This window comes from Peromyscus eremicus, chromosome 2, assembly GCF_949786415.1.
Source record: "Peromyscus eremicus chromosome 2, PerEre_H2_v1, whole genome shotgun sequence".
In the NCBI taxonomy this organism is placed as follows: Eukaryota; Metazoa; Chordata; class Mammalia; order Rodentia; family Cricetidae; genus Peromyscus; species Peromyscus eremicus.
Window position 1 is genome coordinate 139,200,923 of NC_081417.1, and position 15,626 is coordinate 139,216,548.

Sequence of the window (15,626 nt, forward strand, 5' to 3'; positions counted from 1 at the left end):
GCTTTCACTGGAGCCTGAACTCCAGCTGCATGAACATCCGGGTCCTGGACTCACCTCGCTTGTCCTCTCTTCTGTCTATTGGAGGTCACCCCGTTTTCTTGCTTATTCTCCTGATCTGATATTAACTTTTCAACTCCTTCACAGGAAAAAATCTTTAATAACAAGGAAAAAGGGGGAAAAGACTCCAAAAATTACTTTTTCTTGTTTTTAGTCATTTAAAATATGGTTGTAGAAAAAAATTATCCTTTATAAATATAAGTAAATATAAATATTACTGATTTCTCTCATTGCCTTTAGAAATTTTTTATCTGTTTTTCTTCCTTTCATTTTTTTCCAGAGACAGGGTTTTTCTATGTAGCTCTGGCTGTCCTAGAACTCACTCTGTAGAACAGGCTGGCCTCGAATTCAGAGATCCACCTGCCTCTGTCTCCCAAATGCTAGAATTAAAGGTGTGCGCCACCACTGCCCAACTTTTTCCTTTCTTTTTTTCTTTTTCTTTTTTTAATTTTTTTTTAGTTTCATCTTGATGTTTCTTATTGGGGAATATCTATTTCTAATAACTATCAGGTCCTAATACTGTTTAGGAGCTATTTACAAAAGGACATTCAGTATTGGCTGATTTCCAAAGGCCTCTGAGCAATTCTTTAGAGCCTTCAAACTCTTGCTTCTCTGTCACAGCCTGGTTGCTGCCTCAGGGTATGCATGTATATTCCTCTTAATCCCAGTTTTCCATCTAGGCGCTCAACTCCACAACCTTGATGTACGGCCTCTAAGTTTCCCCCGAGACAATATCTCTGTCTTCCATACAACTGCCTGTGGAGTTTGTGAGGTCAGGACAGAAGCTGCTTACAGTGCTGACCCCCTGCTTTCATCAGTTTCCAGTCCATGTTCCAGAGTGGGACCTCAAGTTCAGTAGACTTTGGAACTCTGAAAGTGCAGCGTTCTTCTTGTCATAGATCCTTCCATCATTCCTGCGTGATCTGTCCTTCCAAGGCATTTCCCATTCCTCTGTCACACTTCGGCCTTATGTATAGGTTGGATGTGCTGGATACTTTTAAACTGTGGCCTTGACATAACCTACAATCACCTTGGAAGTCAGTCTTCATGAGAAGTCATCAACATCAAGTTGGTCTGTGGGGAACTGTCTTGGTTGTTGTAGTGGGAAGACCTAGCCCACTGTGGGTAGTACCATTCCCTACACAGAGGGGGTTCTGACTATATAACTGAAGAAATCTAGAAGCAAGCAGGCAGTGGATACATTCATTTCTCTCTGATCTTGACTCTGCAGTGAGGCTTTAAGTTCCTGCCTTGACTGCCCTACAATGGACTATAACATGGAATTGAATACCAAACAAATTCTTCCTTCCCTAGGTTGTTTTTGGTCAGGGTGTTTTATCACAGCACCAGAAATGACGCTGGGGCAGCAGGGTTATAACTTCCCCTGCTCTTATTAACTATGGAGATTTTTCTTGTTATTTGGGAGAAAGTTTCAGGAGTAGGGCGGAAATGTCTTTATTACCCCCATCTTATACCACAGTCTACACTGAGTAGACATTAAGTCTGCCTTGAGTCTACATCGTCTTTTAATCTGCACAACTCTTGCCATTACCAATAATTGGACTCAGGTCCAGAGGGGGTAAGTTCTCTGCCAATGTCAAAGTTGAGAAGTTTCTAAGAAACTGGATCTGATCAGGGGTAAGCCCATCTTCTCTGTCTTTCTGTCTCTGTCTCTGCCTCTGCCTCTCTCTCTCTCTCTCTCTCTCTCTCTCTCTCTCTCTCTCTCTCTCTCTCTCTGCCTCTCAACAGGCTGAGATAAAGGGAGGGTGATGAACTATAGTCAAGCTATAAGTAAAACACTCTTAGAGGCTGTGATAGTTTACATTGTCAACTTGCCTTGGAAATAACTTTCGGGGCATGTCTTGAAAGAATTCTCTAGATGAAGGGCATTGGAGAGGGGACCAACATTTCATGAGCCTGGTTCGCAGGCTGCATAAAAGGAGGAAGCCAGCTGAGCACCAGCATTCATCACTCCCAACTTCCTGACTGCAGGTGCCATGGAACCAGCGGCCTCAGGCTCCTACTGTCAGGCCTTCCCCATCGTGATGAACTGCTTGAGCTGTACGCAGAAATAAATCCTTCCTTCCTTACGTTGCTTTGGTCTGATACTTTGTTTCAGAAACCAGGAAGGTAATTAATATGGGGGGGGGGCAGCCTGTTAACCAAGCACAGCAAGAAAAAACAATATGAGAAGCGGAGGCCTAATGAGTAACAGGAACTCCCAATTTAGACCACAGAGAAAGATAAGGTATCAGTCTTAAGGGAAACTGGAGGAGAAGTTACTTTTCCAGAATCCAAAGGAAAAGGTCAATGAGTCTGGTGACATCATTCTATGAGATCAAGAGAAATACTTCTTGTGGCTTAAGCCCATTCCAAGACACTGATGCCTTTCAGACAGGCAGAGGCCTGTCATTGCGTGTAGGACTAGAGTGTAGTGTCTAATGTTCCTCAGACCTGGCTCTCATTGTAGAGTTCAGCTCCCAGATACCCAACACTGCTGATAAAAGAGCAATATGGAGGCAATAGTGGTGGTCCATCTATGTGCATGGACGAACAACCCCTGTTTAATTTCATCTTGATAACAAGCATTAAAAGGATAGCCTATGGTTTTACTTCACAGACCAACTCTGGTTGGTAATAGCTGCTAGCAGCACCATCAGAAAAATGATTCTTCAGCTCTCAAGGGCATAAAATCCTACAGTTGATTAGTGATGCCTGCCCATGGATGTAGACCTAGAGAACCAATTCACACTGTCTCCTATTTCCATAGTGCATTCTCCATAGATGTTACCTTGTCTTGGTGTTGTCCTTCAGGTCATTGGTCAGAGTTGGACAAGACAGAGTCAAGAACAGTGTCATTAGGTACAGTGTTGAGAATGACCTCTAGGCTGACACCAGTGCATCATCACTGAATAGAGTTTGTCACATTTCAGATTGATTTTTGTTCCATTTATTTTAGTATATGAGTGTGTGTGTGTGTGTGTGTGTGTGTGTGTGTGTGCATATGTGTGTACGTATGTGCACATATGCATGAAGATCAGAGGACAACTTCTAGGAGTCAGTTTTCTCCTTCTACTAACTGGGTCCCATGGATCGAACTCAGGTCATCAAGCTTGAAAACAAGTGCCTTGACTAGCTGAGCCATCTTATCAGCCCTTAAGATTCATTTTGAAATCGTGTCCTATGCCAATACTGTGTCCAAGAGAGACTTTCTATAAAACTTCTACCTGGGACAGGCCATAGAGGAGAATATTCCTATATTGACGGGGGAATGTCTTTCTGTACGCTGTGAATATGTGTTGCTCTGATTGGTTGATAAATAAAGCCGTTGGCCTATGGCAAGGCAGCTTAGAGGCAGGTGGGAAATTCAAAGAGAGAGACAGGAAAAAGGCGGGGAGAGACACCAGTGAGTCACCCAAGGAGCAACATGTAATGGGACACAGGTAAAGCCACAGAACATGTGGTGATACATAGAATAATAGTTATGGACTAATTTAAGATATAAGAGTTAGCTAGCAAAAGGCTTGAGCCACGGCCATGCAGTTATAATTAATACAAGCCTGTGTGTGTTTACTTGGGTCTGAGTGCCTGCAGACCAGGCTGTGGGACAAAGGAAAACTTTCAGCTACAGTGTATAATGCCCATTGTAGAAATGCGGAATTTGGGATGTTGGGGAGTAACTGAATCACAGGAGAAAAGAGGTAAGTGTTCAAGATTTTGACCCCTGAGTTTCCACGTGTAGATAGCAACCTTCCCAAGACCCCAGTCTGTGTCTGATGAAACGCCAAGACTCATGGGAAGAAAATGAGCAGCAAAGCTTTCATAAGTCATAGCAAAATAAATGAATGGGCACAAGCATTTTCAAGCAGCTCTTAGTTTTATCATAAAATATAAACATTCTAAATTAAGTGTCTTACTTTCTATCTTACCAACAACAACAAAAACAAAAACCAGTCATGTTAGCTAAATAGAGGTGCCTGTGTGGTCTTATGAAGAGGAGGGTGTGTCTGTGGTGTGTGCTACATGTGAGGGGGAGCTATGCAGGTGAGTGTTGGTCAGTAGATGAGTCTGGTCTTGCTGTTTTCTGTCGGCCACCTGGTTGGAACCTTGGCTTTCCAAACTTCACACCAAGCTGTTGCAGAATCCAGTATTCCAGAATCTTTAGCCCTCATCCAAGGGCAAAGAGAGGTGGGGAGAGAGAAAGAAGTCTAAAAGCGTATTCCATTCCCACTGGAGGAAAAATAGGGGCTGTTCATCAGGGGGCCGCTGGATGCCGAGTTGAATCTGGAAGAGAGGGGAGATAGATATAGCGACAAAGTCTCTACTCTTCTGGAGAGACTGGAAGAAAATAATCTATTGATTTTGTGGCTGTCAAAGGTTGGGAAGCTGGGATGAGCTTGGAGGCTAAAAGCTTTAGTATCATACAAGACTTTGGCTCTGGGCAAGTCAAACACAAACACAGTTAAAGGACAATAAAGAGCTGTATCCTTTACTATGTTGCTGCAGGGAGCTACTGGGAGCATGTAAGGATGATGTCTAGGGTCCACGCTGTCTCCATGGAGAGGCCACAAAGAATGAAGGTCCCTGGATCTGAGCACCTCATCTATAGGCCTGTGAGCATCTAGCTACCTTACAGGGGCAAATGCATTAGGGAAGCCCACAACTTCGCAGAGAACAGAGCCCGTCCCAGCATCTGATCCCAGCCAGCACCAGCACAACTTCCCCTCCATGGAGCTTCCCCTCTCAGCCCCATTACCTCAACACACCTCAGAGAAGTAACCCTGAGATACCACTGTGTGAGTGCCCGCCATGTTACTCGACCCTCAGGGAAGAAAGAGCAGAGATGATATGTGCCTCTGCTTCGAAGAGCAGAAACCCACACACCTCCCTGATTTCTTTACTTAGCACACTTGTATGCACACTTCAAAACAGAGTTCAAAGGTCATCTCCTCCATGGAGCTTCCCCTGACCTCTTCAGATGGGACTTACTGCAATGGCCTCACCCATCTCCTATCATACTTCAAAATGGAAATAGAGCTTAATACAAATTGCCTCAGAGCAAACGGCCAGATTTAGTGTAATCCAGGGATTCTCACTTTTCAGCCGGGCAGATGCATATTACAAAAGAGAGTCACCTTCAAGACATTCTCCCATAAAATGGAGAGACAACAAGTGTGAGCATTGGGGGAGGGAGGGGGCGATGGATGCACACTACGGTGAGTGTGTAACGGCTTCAGCTGCTTACAACATCTGCAGCTCCCTAGTTGCAATGGTCTGTGGACCAGCCACGGTATTTCATTTCCTTTTCTCTAAAATAAGTTCCAGGACAGCAGCGATAGTACCTGGCTGCTCACTACTCCATGCTCAGCACCCAACCCAGGGCCTGCAAACACATCCCTAACAGGCAAATTGCCTATGGAAAACACATATCTTTTCCTCTCTTAAAAACCATACTGAAGGGCCTGAAGAGATGGCTCAGCAGTTAAGAGCATTTGGATGCTCTTCCAGAGGATCCAGATCCGATTCTCAGCACCTACATGATGGCTCACAACCATCTGTAACTCCAGTCCCAGGGGATCTGGCACCCTCTTCTGACCGTCTTGGGAATTGTACATACACAGTACACAGACATATATGCAGACAAAACACACATACCTATAAGGTGAAAAACAAAAATAGAGAAAAGCATTCTGGATTATAAATGATTGGAAGCAATGGTAGTACAGTGTGTGCCTATTAACCTAGCACTTGGGAGGTGGATTCAGGAAGATCATAAATTTGAGGCCCATTCAGTCTCACTAGACCCTGCCTCATAGAAGCAAGGGCTGAGGTGTGCCTCAGTGGCAGAGTGTTTGCCCAGCAGGTGGAAGGCCCTGGGTTTAATCCCCAGCACTGGAAGAAAAGAAGTGATGTTATTAAGATGCCCTGGATTTTGATCTGATTTACAAAGTAAAAGCTGAAACAGTAACAAAGACTGTCAGTAACAAATTAACCATGTTGTCCCTCATATTCGATCACTGCACCCCACGTCCCTAGCTTCTCTGGGTAGATCACTTGTAATCAGATCAACTGCCAAGGGTCCAGACAGCGTGAACACTGGAGGGCCAGGAGGAGGAGCAGTGTGTATGGACTAAAACTACCAAGGGATGCTTCCTGCAGGAGAGGGAAGAGGGAGGGGAGGAGGGAGGAGGAGCTACATCAGCTCCTAGCAGTGGCTCTCAACCTTCCTAACGCCGCAACCCTTTAATACAGTTCCTCATGTTGTGATGACCCCCACCCACAGAGGGACTGAAGGGCTTTCTTCCTCCTCTTTTGATAACATGGGATTCTTGCTCCTGTCTACCCTACTTCATCCCCTCTCACCTCTTGCTTCCATAAGATTATTTTCATTTCTACTTTGTAACTGTAATTTTGCTACTGTTATGAGTCATAATGTAAATATCTGTGTTTTCTGATGATCTTAGGCGACCCCTGTGAAAGGGTCATTCAACCCTCAAAGGGATCATGACCCACAGGTTGAGAACCACTGTCCTAGATTGTGCATCCTGATTTACTTGGGGCAGCTGATAGAATACTGTTTCCAGAGCAAGTATTACTCATGCCCCAGTAAACGCTCCAACTTATTATTTTATTGCTTGGAGGATAATTGTACAGTTGTCATTCCTGATGGGGTATGCAAATAAACTGGGCAGAGGGACTGAAGCGCTTTCCTCCTCCTCTTCTGAGAACGTAGGGCCCTTGCTCCTGTCTGTCTCACTTCATTCCCTCTTACCTCTTGCTTCCTCTGCTTCTGATGACCATACCTGTCTTCCAGACCAAACTATCCACCAATGGCCATGCATACATCTTCCCTTGCCTGATCCAGCCTCAGTTGCATAACTTTCTCAACAGCTCTACTACCCAGAATTCCCCATGTTGGCTCCCGTAGCCCCCAGCTCTCCTTTCCCCACTCTGATCCTGGTGCCCAAGTGCTCTTCTGCAGAATCACTTTCTACACATGACTTCCATTCTTTTCCTGACTCCCCCATGGTACACACACACACACACACACACACACACACACACACACACACCCCTCACTAGAAGCTGCTTCCTAGATCTTTTCCAGGCCCCTTTTCCCCTTCCAGCCCCTCCATCTTCTGGAGGCTCCAGGGTTGAGTCCTTAGGTCTCCTCTATACGTGTGCACTCCCTAGCGATTCGTCTTATTCCAAGCTTCATTTGTCATCTATATTCTAATGATCCCCAAATTCATTGCTAGCCCTAACCTTGCCCCCAAGCTCCAGGTTCCTGTATCCACCTGTCTACCAATAGTTCTGCTCATCTATCTGTGATGATTTGAATGAGACATGCCTCCACCCGTATTCTCAGGCATTTGAACACTCAGTCTCCAGTTGGTGGCACTGTTTGGGGAGTTTAAAGAACTATTTTACTGAGGGGCGGGGCTTTGGGAGTGTAAGGCCTCTCCTGACATCTGGTTTGCTCTCTGATTCATGCTGTGGTTCAACATGTGAGCTCTCAGCTTCCCGTTCCTGCCTCCATGCCTGCTGTTTGTTGCCATGCCTCCCTTCCAAAATGGACCTGTATCCCTCTGGAACCCTAAGTTCAAAGGGTCTCTTCCTTCTCTAAGTTGCTTCTGGCCATGATGTTTTCTCACACTGAGAGAAAGTAACTGACATTGACAAGTAAGTTCAGTGTCCAAGACTGAACCCTTTATAAACAGCCTTGCTTTGGTCATTGCGACCTAAGCATTGGCCACTGTCACTCATCTAGTGCACAGAGCAGAAGCCTGGGACTTGTGCTCGCCCCCAAACCTGTCTGCCCTCTTCCCTCATCCTCATTCCATACACAACCATGGCCAAATCCCACTGGTTCTGCCAAAAAAATGAACATCCTAGATCGGTTCACATGTCCGTTTTCTCACAGGAACCACCCTCCTCTACATCATCAGCATCTGTTTCATGAGCAGCATTGAAGACTCCAGGGTTGACCCCTGCATCAGACCTCACTCCCATTGCCCATTCTTCAAACCTTGGCCAACATGATCTGCTCTATACAGGAAACGAGAGCATGCTCTTCCACAGTTCAAAGATCTCCATGACATTCTGCTATTCACAAAACACTTACCATGCTGACCAGTCCTGACCTGTCCAGTCCTGCATCTCTGATTTCTATTCCACCCACTCTCACCATCCCCTCACACTCCAGTCACTCAGGGGGCCTTCGTATGTCTAATCCTTCTGGGTAGAGTGCTTGTCTCTCATACACATGCATGACAATGGTTCGGGAAGTCTTCCTTCCCAGGAATGGTGGTTCATGACTTACTCCCGGCACACATAATGCATGTGAGAGACAGGATGATGGCTATGAATTCAAAGCCAGCTCTAGGTAGCATAGTGAGACCTTGTTTAAGGAAGGAGAAGAAGGGGGAAGGAGGATGGGGAGGAGAAGAAGAAAAGAAGAAGCAGAATAACAGAAAAAGAAGCAGAAGCAATAAGCAAGAAGAAGAGGAGGAAGAGGAAGGAGGAGGAGGAGGAGGAGAAGGAGGAGGAGGAGGAGGAGGAGAAGGAGAAGAAGAAGAAGAAGAAGAAGAAGAAGAAGAAGAAGAAGAAGAAGAAGAAGAAGAAGAAGAAGAAGGAGAAGAAGGAGAAGAAGAAGAGTTGAAGCCATCTCATCCTTTGGGCCTCTGATGACACGTTTGCATCTTATCTCTGCCCCCCCCCCACCCCGTCCCCGTCCCCTCAGACTGTGAGACTGTGAGAGAAGAAAGGTCTTTGTGTGTCTTGTTCACTCCAGTTCACATTGCCTTGGACAGTGCCAGGCACAGGAATTGCTCTAGCCAGTTTATTTTGTTTTGTTTGAGACAGGATCTCACCATGTAGCCCAGGTTGGCCTCAAACTCAGTATCTTCCCAATTCATTTCCTAAGCATTGGTATTACAGGCATGTGTCACAAGCCCAGAAATCAATAAGATTTAAATGTATGCATATGCATGTGTGTTTGTGTGTGTGTATGTGAGTGTGTGTAAATGCATGTACATGCTGTATATGGAGACTAGAAGTTAACTTTGGGAGTCTTTCCTCAGAAGCTATCTACCATGGTTTTTGAGATTCTCTTAATGGGACTGTAAATCACCCATCAGACTAAGCTAGCTAGCCAGTGAGCTCCAGGGATCCTCCTGTCTCTGCCTCCACAGCCCTGGGATCACAAGTGTGTTGTGCCACCATGCCCAGATTCCTATGCAAATTCTGGGGATCAGCATCAGGTTGTCACAGAGTGAGCATTACTGACTGAGCCATCTCCCAGCTCCCTCATTTGCTGTGGGATGGTCTGTATGTCAAGTATGTTGCTGATTGGTCAGTAAATAAATCACTGATTGGCCATTGGCTAGGCAGGAAGTATAGGCGGGACAAGGAGAAGAATTCTGGGAAGTGGAAGGCTGAGAGGCAGACACTGCCAGCCGCCACCATGACAAGCCGCATGTGAAGACACCGGTAAGCCATGAGCCACATGGCAAGGTATAGATTTATGGAAATGGATTAATTTAAGCTATAAGAATAGTTAGCAAGAAGCCTGCCACGGCCATACAGTTTGTAACCAATATAAGTGTCTGTGTTTACTTGGTCGGGTCTGAGCGGCTTCGGGACTGGCGGGTGACAAAGATTTGTCCTGACTGTGGGTCAGGCAGGAAAACTCTAGCTACACTCATTCATTTTTTGTTTGCTTGTTTGTTTTGACAAATGAACAAACCATCCTCTCTAGGGATCCAGGCTAGCACCTGTTTCTGACCTCATCCTCCTGGTTTCCCCAGCTCTTGAGGCACCATCGCCCCCATTCACCACCTCTCGTTATTCACCGCTCTTCTTTGTCTCCAGGGTCTCCCACTCTTCTCAGTCTGTGCCTACTTCTTGAACCGCCCCTTCCTGTTCCTCTTCCCCCTCCCCTTGTCTCCCCAAAGACACATAGACACCAGGCCTCTGCCCCTTGTGCTAACAACTCCCCTGGCTCTCTGGACAGCCAGCATTCCAGTTTGTCCCTGTGAGGAGTCATGGGCGGTAACACTGGGGTGACTGCCAGCTGAGGGGTGGTTCTCTGTGTCCCTCGGCAGCCCCATTCACTCTCACCTCCAGGAAGGTAATAGATAACCTCCTGTTGAGACTTCCAGACTATACTTCGTCTCCTGTTCTCTCCCCTAGGCCTGTGTGTTCACTCTGATGTGCACAGGTCCTTATTAGATCCCCAGGCCTAGCAGCCAAAAGCCTTTAGTAATCCATCCCCAACCTCCCTTTCCAATCCTATTTTCCACCTTTTCCAGGCACAAATCTAACACTTCAAACCATATACGCCTCCGTCGCCAGGCCTCCAGTTTGCCTTGCCCCTTCTGGGCTTCAGGGACAGTTCAGCAGTAAGTCACTTGCTCAAGGGGGCATTTCAGTGATTGCCTTGCCCCTTCCCAGTGCAGGGCCTGACTCCCCCGCCTAGATTGCCTCCTCTAGCCACTGGCTCGGATCTCCTCTGAGCCATCAGAGATCCCGCCTCTGGCCTGGGGCCACTTCATTTTCATTGTACCAGAGCAGGTGCCGTCCAGTCCTGGCAGTCCTCATTTGTTTCTTAATGTGTACGTATGTACGTGTGTCTGCATCGGTTTATATATATCATATGTGTGGGGGTGCCTAGAGAGGCTAGAAGAGGGTATTCAATCCCCTGGAACTAGAGTTACAGGTGATTGGGAGCTGCCGATTGCTGAGTGCTGGGAACCAAACCTGGGTCCTCTGCACGAACAGTAAGCTGGGCCATGTCTGCAGGCCCCAGCCCTCTGCTTTTTGAAGGGAAGAAATACATCTTATTATCTATGAGTTCCCTATAGGCTAAGTTCACAGTAACTCCATGAATTAACTCAGTACTCTCTAATGTGCATGATGATCATGGTGGAGGTTCAACGTGCCATGCTGTGTGCTCTACAAAATAAAAGGGAGGGAAGGAGGAGGGGGAGGAGGGGAGAAAGGAAAGACATAAAAAGAAGTCATGGGTATCATATTCAAATACTACCATCGATCACCTCTTGAACATTCTCTGAGCACCCCAGGCAATTAAATGATCTGAGAGTTCAAACTGTTAAGAAATCTGCTTGTCTTTGTTTCTCACAGTTTCCCCCCAAACAGATCTGACTATCAAAACCTTTTTGAAACATTGATCCTTTTCCACAAGATATTAAGGGAGATGCAAGATTCAAAGGGTGAGAGTCTGGGGTCGTGCAGTGGGTCAAGTGGGAGAAGGGTGTCTGCTGGACAGAGTGGGGAGGGCAGGAATCAATGTCACCCTAGAGAGTTTGATCCTCACTTAGAACCCGAGTTTTTCCAAGTGGAACATGCATGCCTCACGATCTGCCTAGGATTCTGAGGTCCACAGGGGTGGTACTGTGCCTCCTGGCTTGGGTCACCAATATCAGCTAAGCATTTGGTTTGTTGGAGTGAGTAGCTACTTGTTAATTATGTTAAAACAAGCACAACTTTGTAACTCCACACCCTGCACAATCCAAGAGGAATTTTTATCCTAAAGGCCCAGTTTGTGTTGGGAGTTTGCAGCTGAGCCCCTCATACAAACCCAGGAAATACCAGACTTTTCTACTGATTGGGGTTGGGGATAGGGCTTCAGTGGATAAGCTGTGGAAGACCCTTCACCTAGACCTGTCAGAAGTCTAGAGGGGGATTCTTGAAAGATTAGCCCGGCAAGGACTCCAGATGCATCAGGAAGTGGATAGGAGTCATATACAGATTAGCTAACCACATTCTTTGCAAATCATCCAATGATAATGAGAGAGCATCATGAGCCACTTGCAACACCGGTGCAGTGAATAGAGAGCCCGCTTGCTTCTGATTGGGCAGCTGTAGTTCTACAACTGGCCTGTAGGTGGCAGTCTGCAAAGTACCTTCAAAAGGCTCCTCCTAGATCCCAGCCCAGGCACACCTCCACAGGTGTTCCCTCCAAGTCCTCAGAGACATTGGGCACAGGTACAAAGACATGCCCCCCCCACTGCCTCCACCATTGGGCACATATAACAAGAAAGGCTCTATGAAGCCTACCCCATTCATCTGCCCTCTCTTACAGCCATCTAGATGTAGATCAGCTCCCCATCCCCACCATGGCTAAGGACTCACCCATATCCCTGGGGGAAGAGGTATGGAGGCCCATCTCCTGCCATCGGGGTAGGATCTCGGGGGTTGGCAGGCAGCTTCTGAGGGGTCCTCTGAGGATATGGATAGTTGGGCTGGACAAAGGGGATGTAGCTCATCAGAGGGGTGTAGGAAGAGCGGAAAATTTGCTGTCCCATCTGCTGTGGGTTGTATGGTGTCACCTGCAGGGCAGAGAGAAGAAAGGGACATGATCAATATCCCCCAGCCCTAACCTTAACCCCAGCTGCTACCTTATCAACCTGTGTGCCCCTTACCTGTCTTATGTATCTGAGCCTCAAACTCCTAATCTGTAAAATGGACAAGCACTATCTACTCTGTGTGGGGAGGGTCTAGCAGCTGTGATTCACATTACTGGATTCTACCTTCAGACCTCAATAGACTGTGAGCCCTAGACAACCTCACCCAGTGGAAACTCCTGCCAGGGAAGAACAGGTCTGGGCTGTGAGGACGGCTGCAGAACTGCCAGCTCTGATTATCAAACACTTGAAATCCAGCTGGGATGAATGAGGAGCTAAAGTCCGGATGTTATCGAATTGCGATTCCTGTAAATGGCCGCACGTGGCTAGTGGCTACAGTACTGGATAATATATAAGAAAAATCCAAAAAGGAGGCAGGGCAACAAAAACCTGAGGGGAAGATGGGAATTCAGTAGGATTTCTGCCAATACCTGGGCAAATGCCCCCTGAGAACTGGGGCTCCCACTTTCTTACCCTCAACAAGCAAGGGCACCACCATGCTATTCATTGCTACTGCTCCAGCTCTGAGACAGCAGAGTGAACGCAGTAAGAGAGGCCAGGGAGGAGGCAGGAAGAAGGGGGAGCACTAAGAAGTCAGCATCTGCTGACTTGATGGGGAGCGCTCATCAGGAACAACAGGCCCCATTACTGACAGCCTATACACTGGAAGGCCTCTCCTCACATTGATTCTCCTGTGTGCTGAGGGGAGTTTCTGTCAAAGCTAGAAAAGTTTCTGGATTTCCACCACAGAAGCCACAATACTCAAGAGCCCCCTTTCTCCCTGCATATTCATGTCTAATATAAACCCACTTGGTGGGTGGTGGTGGCTTATGCCTTTAATCCCAGCACTTGGGAGGCAGAAGCAGGTGGGTCTCTGACTTTGAGGCCAGCCTGGTCTCTACAGAGTGAGTTCCAGGACAGCTAGAGCTATGACACAGAGAAACCCTGTCTCAAAACACAAACAAACAAACAAACAAACAAACAACCTGGGCTAGTGTGTATGAAATGTATGGAACCCTTGGGCTGTGGGAGACCCTTCACCTAACCTCTGTCACTACATCTCTAAACCCCGTGAGACAAAGCCCTCTGATCTTATCCTGACTGTCAGGTTCATGGAATTTAGAATCGCCTAGGGTGTGCTGTGAGGGTGTTCCTGAAAAGTTTAACTGGGTCTAGAGGACCCACCCTAAGTGTGGGCTGCTTCAGCCCTAGGGGTTGGGGTTTTAGACCGAATAAAAGGGGGAGAGAGAAGACCTCTTGAACAGCAGCCTTTGTCTCTCTTTGCTTCCTAGCTGTGGCTGCAATGTAACCAAGTGCCTCGTGTTCCTGAGGCCCTGTCTTCTCGCCATGGCGGCCTGTACTCTCGAACTGGGCAGAGAAATAAAAACAAAACTTCCTGTAGTTGCTTTCGTCAGTTATTTTATCATGACGATGGGCAACATAACTAACACAGGCCCCCATTACTCCCATTTGACAGGCACAGAAGCTGAGGCTCCAAGAAGTAAAATAGCCAGCTTAGCAAGTGTCTCCAGTCCCAAACTGCAGCCAGAACGCCCAGGGAGAGCCCAGAGTTCACTTCTGTTCCAGCCTTGCTATGCTGTGCACTCTTTGAAAGCTGAGTCCCTCCCCCAATCTTTGCCATGCCACTCAAAGAGAGAATGCAGGGTCCAGTGACACTAAATGTGGGTACTGAAACCCTGAAAGGACAGCTGTCATAGACAGGACAGAGGAGGACACCTCACAGGACACACTCTGTGGGGGCCACAGAGTCCCTGGTCTCCACAATGAAAAATGTTTGGTCCTGGTAGAGACTAGAATAAAAGGGGTGAGTCCCAGAGCTCACACCAGCCTTGTCCAGGGAAATGCCCATGATTCCATGCGGATGATCAAAGCCATCACATGCAGCTTCTATGCACCTCTAGAAACCACCTCCAAATACACTCAGCTCTAACAAAAGCATAGAACAGTGTGCCCAGAATGATGCACTCCTTCAGAAATACTTATATAACTAGATGTCCCTAGAAGAATATGAAAGAAACCAATAAACAGCAGTGACCTCCATCTTTAAAGTTCCTACCATGTTTACACAATCCTTCAAATATATACACACTCATAATCGACTAAAAAGACTCTTTGAGCCAGGATGAGGTGTTACTGTGTGTAGGTGGAGGTAACGTGACTGGGATTCCTGAGACAGGCTCTCTCATCCCAATTAGGACGGGGAAGGCTCTTATTCCTGATAGAGCATCCTGCTCAAGGTAGTTTTTACCTATGGGCCCAACTCTACCCTCCAGAACATACCAGCTCAGAACATGCCAGCACAGAGAAGAGGTTTTCAGAAACAGGGTGGGATTCCCTGGCAAGGATCAAGGTAGAAGAATCTGGAACTGAGGATGTGGATTGTCCATGGACCCGTGTGTGAAGTGCAAGTCTACTTGGGAATGTGGAACACTTGTCTTCAGCCCCCTCTGTGTCCCCAATCTAAATGATTTTGCCCATATCCCATCTCTGCCCTAAGACTCAGTACCTCTGAGCCTGCTTCCATGTCTGTCAATGAGTATGTGGGAGCATGTACGCCAGCTTAAGCAGCTTGGGAGCATGCAAATAAATACATGTATTTCTCGTGTGTGTGTGTGTGTGTGTGTGTGTGTGTGTGTGTGTGTGTGTGTGTACGGGTACATACACCACAGTGCACACGAGGCTGCTTCCTAGTTAATATCTAGGCAATTGTATCTGAAGTACCTCTGTAATTCATACTGCCACATTCAACAAATAAAACTACAGGACACCAGTTGAATCCAAACTGGACATAAACTGTGAATATATTTTTAACATAAATATGTCTTGTGCAATATTTAAGATTTACTTATACTAAAAATGTATTCATTATTTATTTGAATTTCAAGCCAAACTGAGTGTCTTGTGTGGGAACTAGCCAGCCCACATAGCATAAACATGACTCTTGCCTCACACATGCTGGGCAGAGCTGTAGGGTTTTGGTCAACTGAAAGTGTGTGGACATCACCATGCACAGAGCTGAGGCTTCTGGGGGCACTGTGAGTTTCCTCTTTATCTTTATGTGCTTCTGTCATCCAATGGGAGAGAAGCAACAGCTCCTGCCTCTTCAGTTCAGACCCCGAA

At 46.8% G+C, this 15,626-nt stretch overlaps 1 protein-coding gene across 1 annotated transcript in view; it reads right to left on the reverse strand.

The window, feature by feature from the left end:
* Nucleotides 1-3,915: 3,915 nt before the first annotated feature.
* C2H1orf94 (chromosome 2 C1orf94 homolog) overlaps nt 3,916-15,626 on the reverse strand; it is a 43,342-nt gene continuing 31,631 nt past the window's right edge. The window contains exons 6-7 of the mRNA XM_059254991.1: nt 12,214-12,410; nt 3,916-4,341 (exon numbers count right to left, since the gene is read on the reverse strand). Of these exons, the coding sequence (XP_059110974.1) occupies nt 4,266-4,341; nt 12,214-12,410 (273 nt within the window). The 3' untranslated portion in view covers nt 3,916-4,265. The remainder of the gene's footprint in view (nt 4,342-12,213; nt 12,411-15,626) is intronic.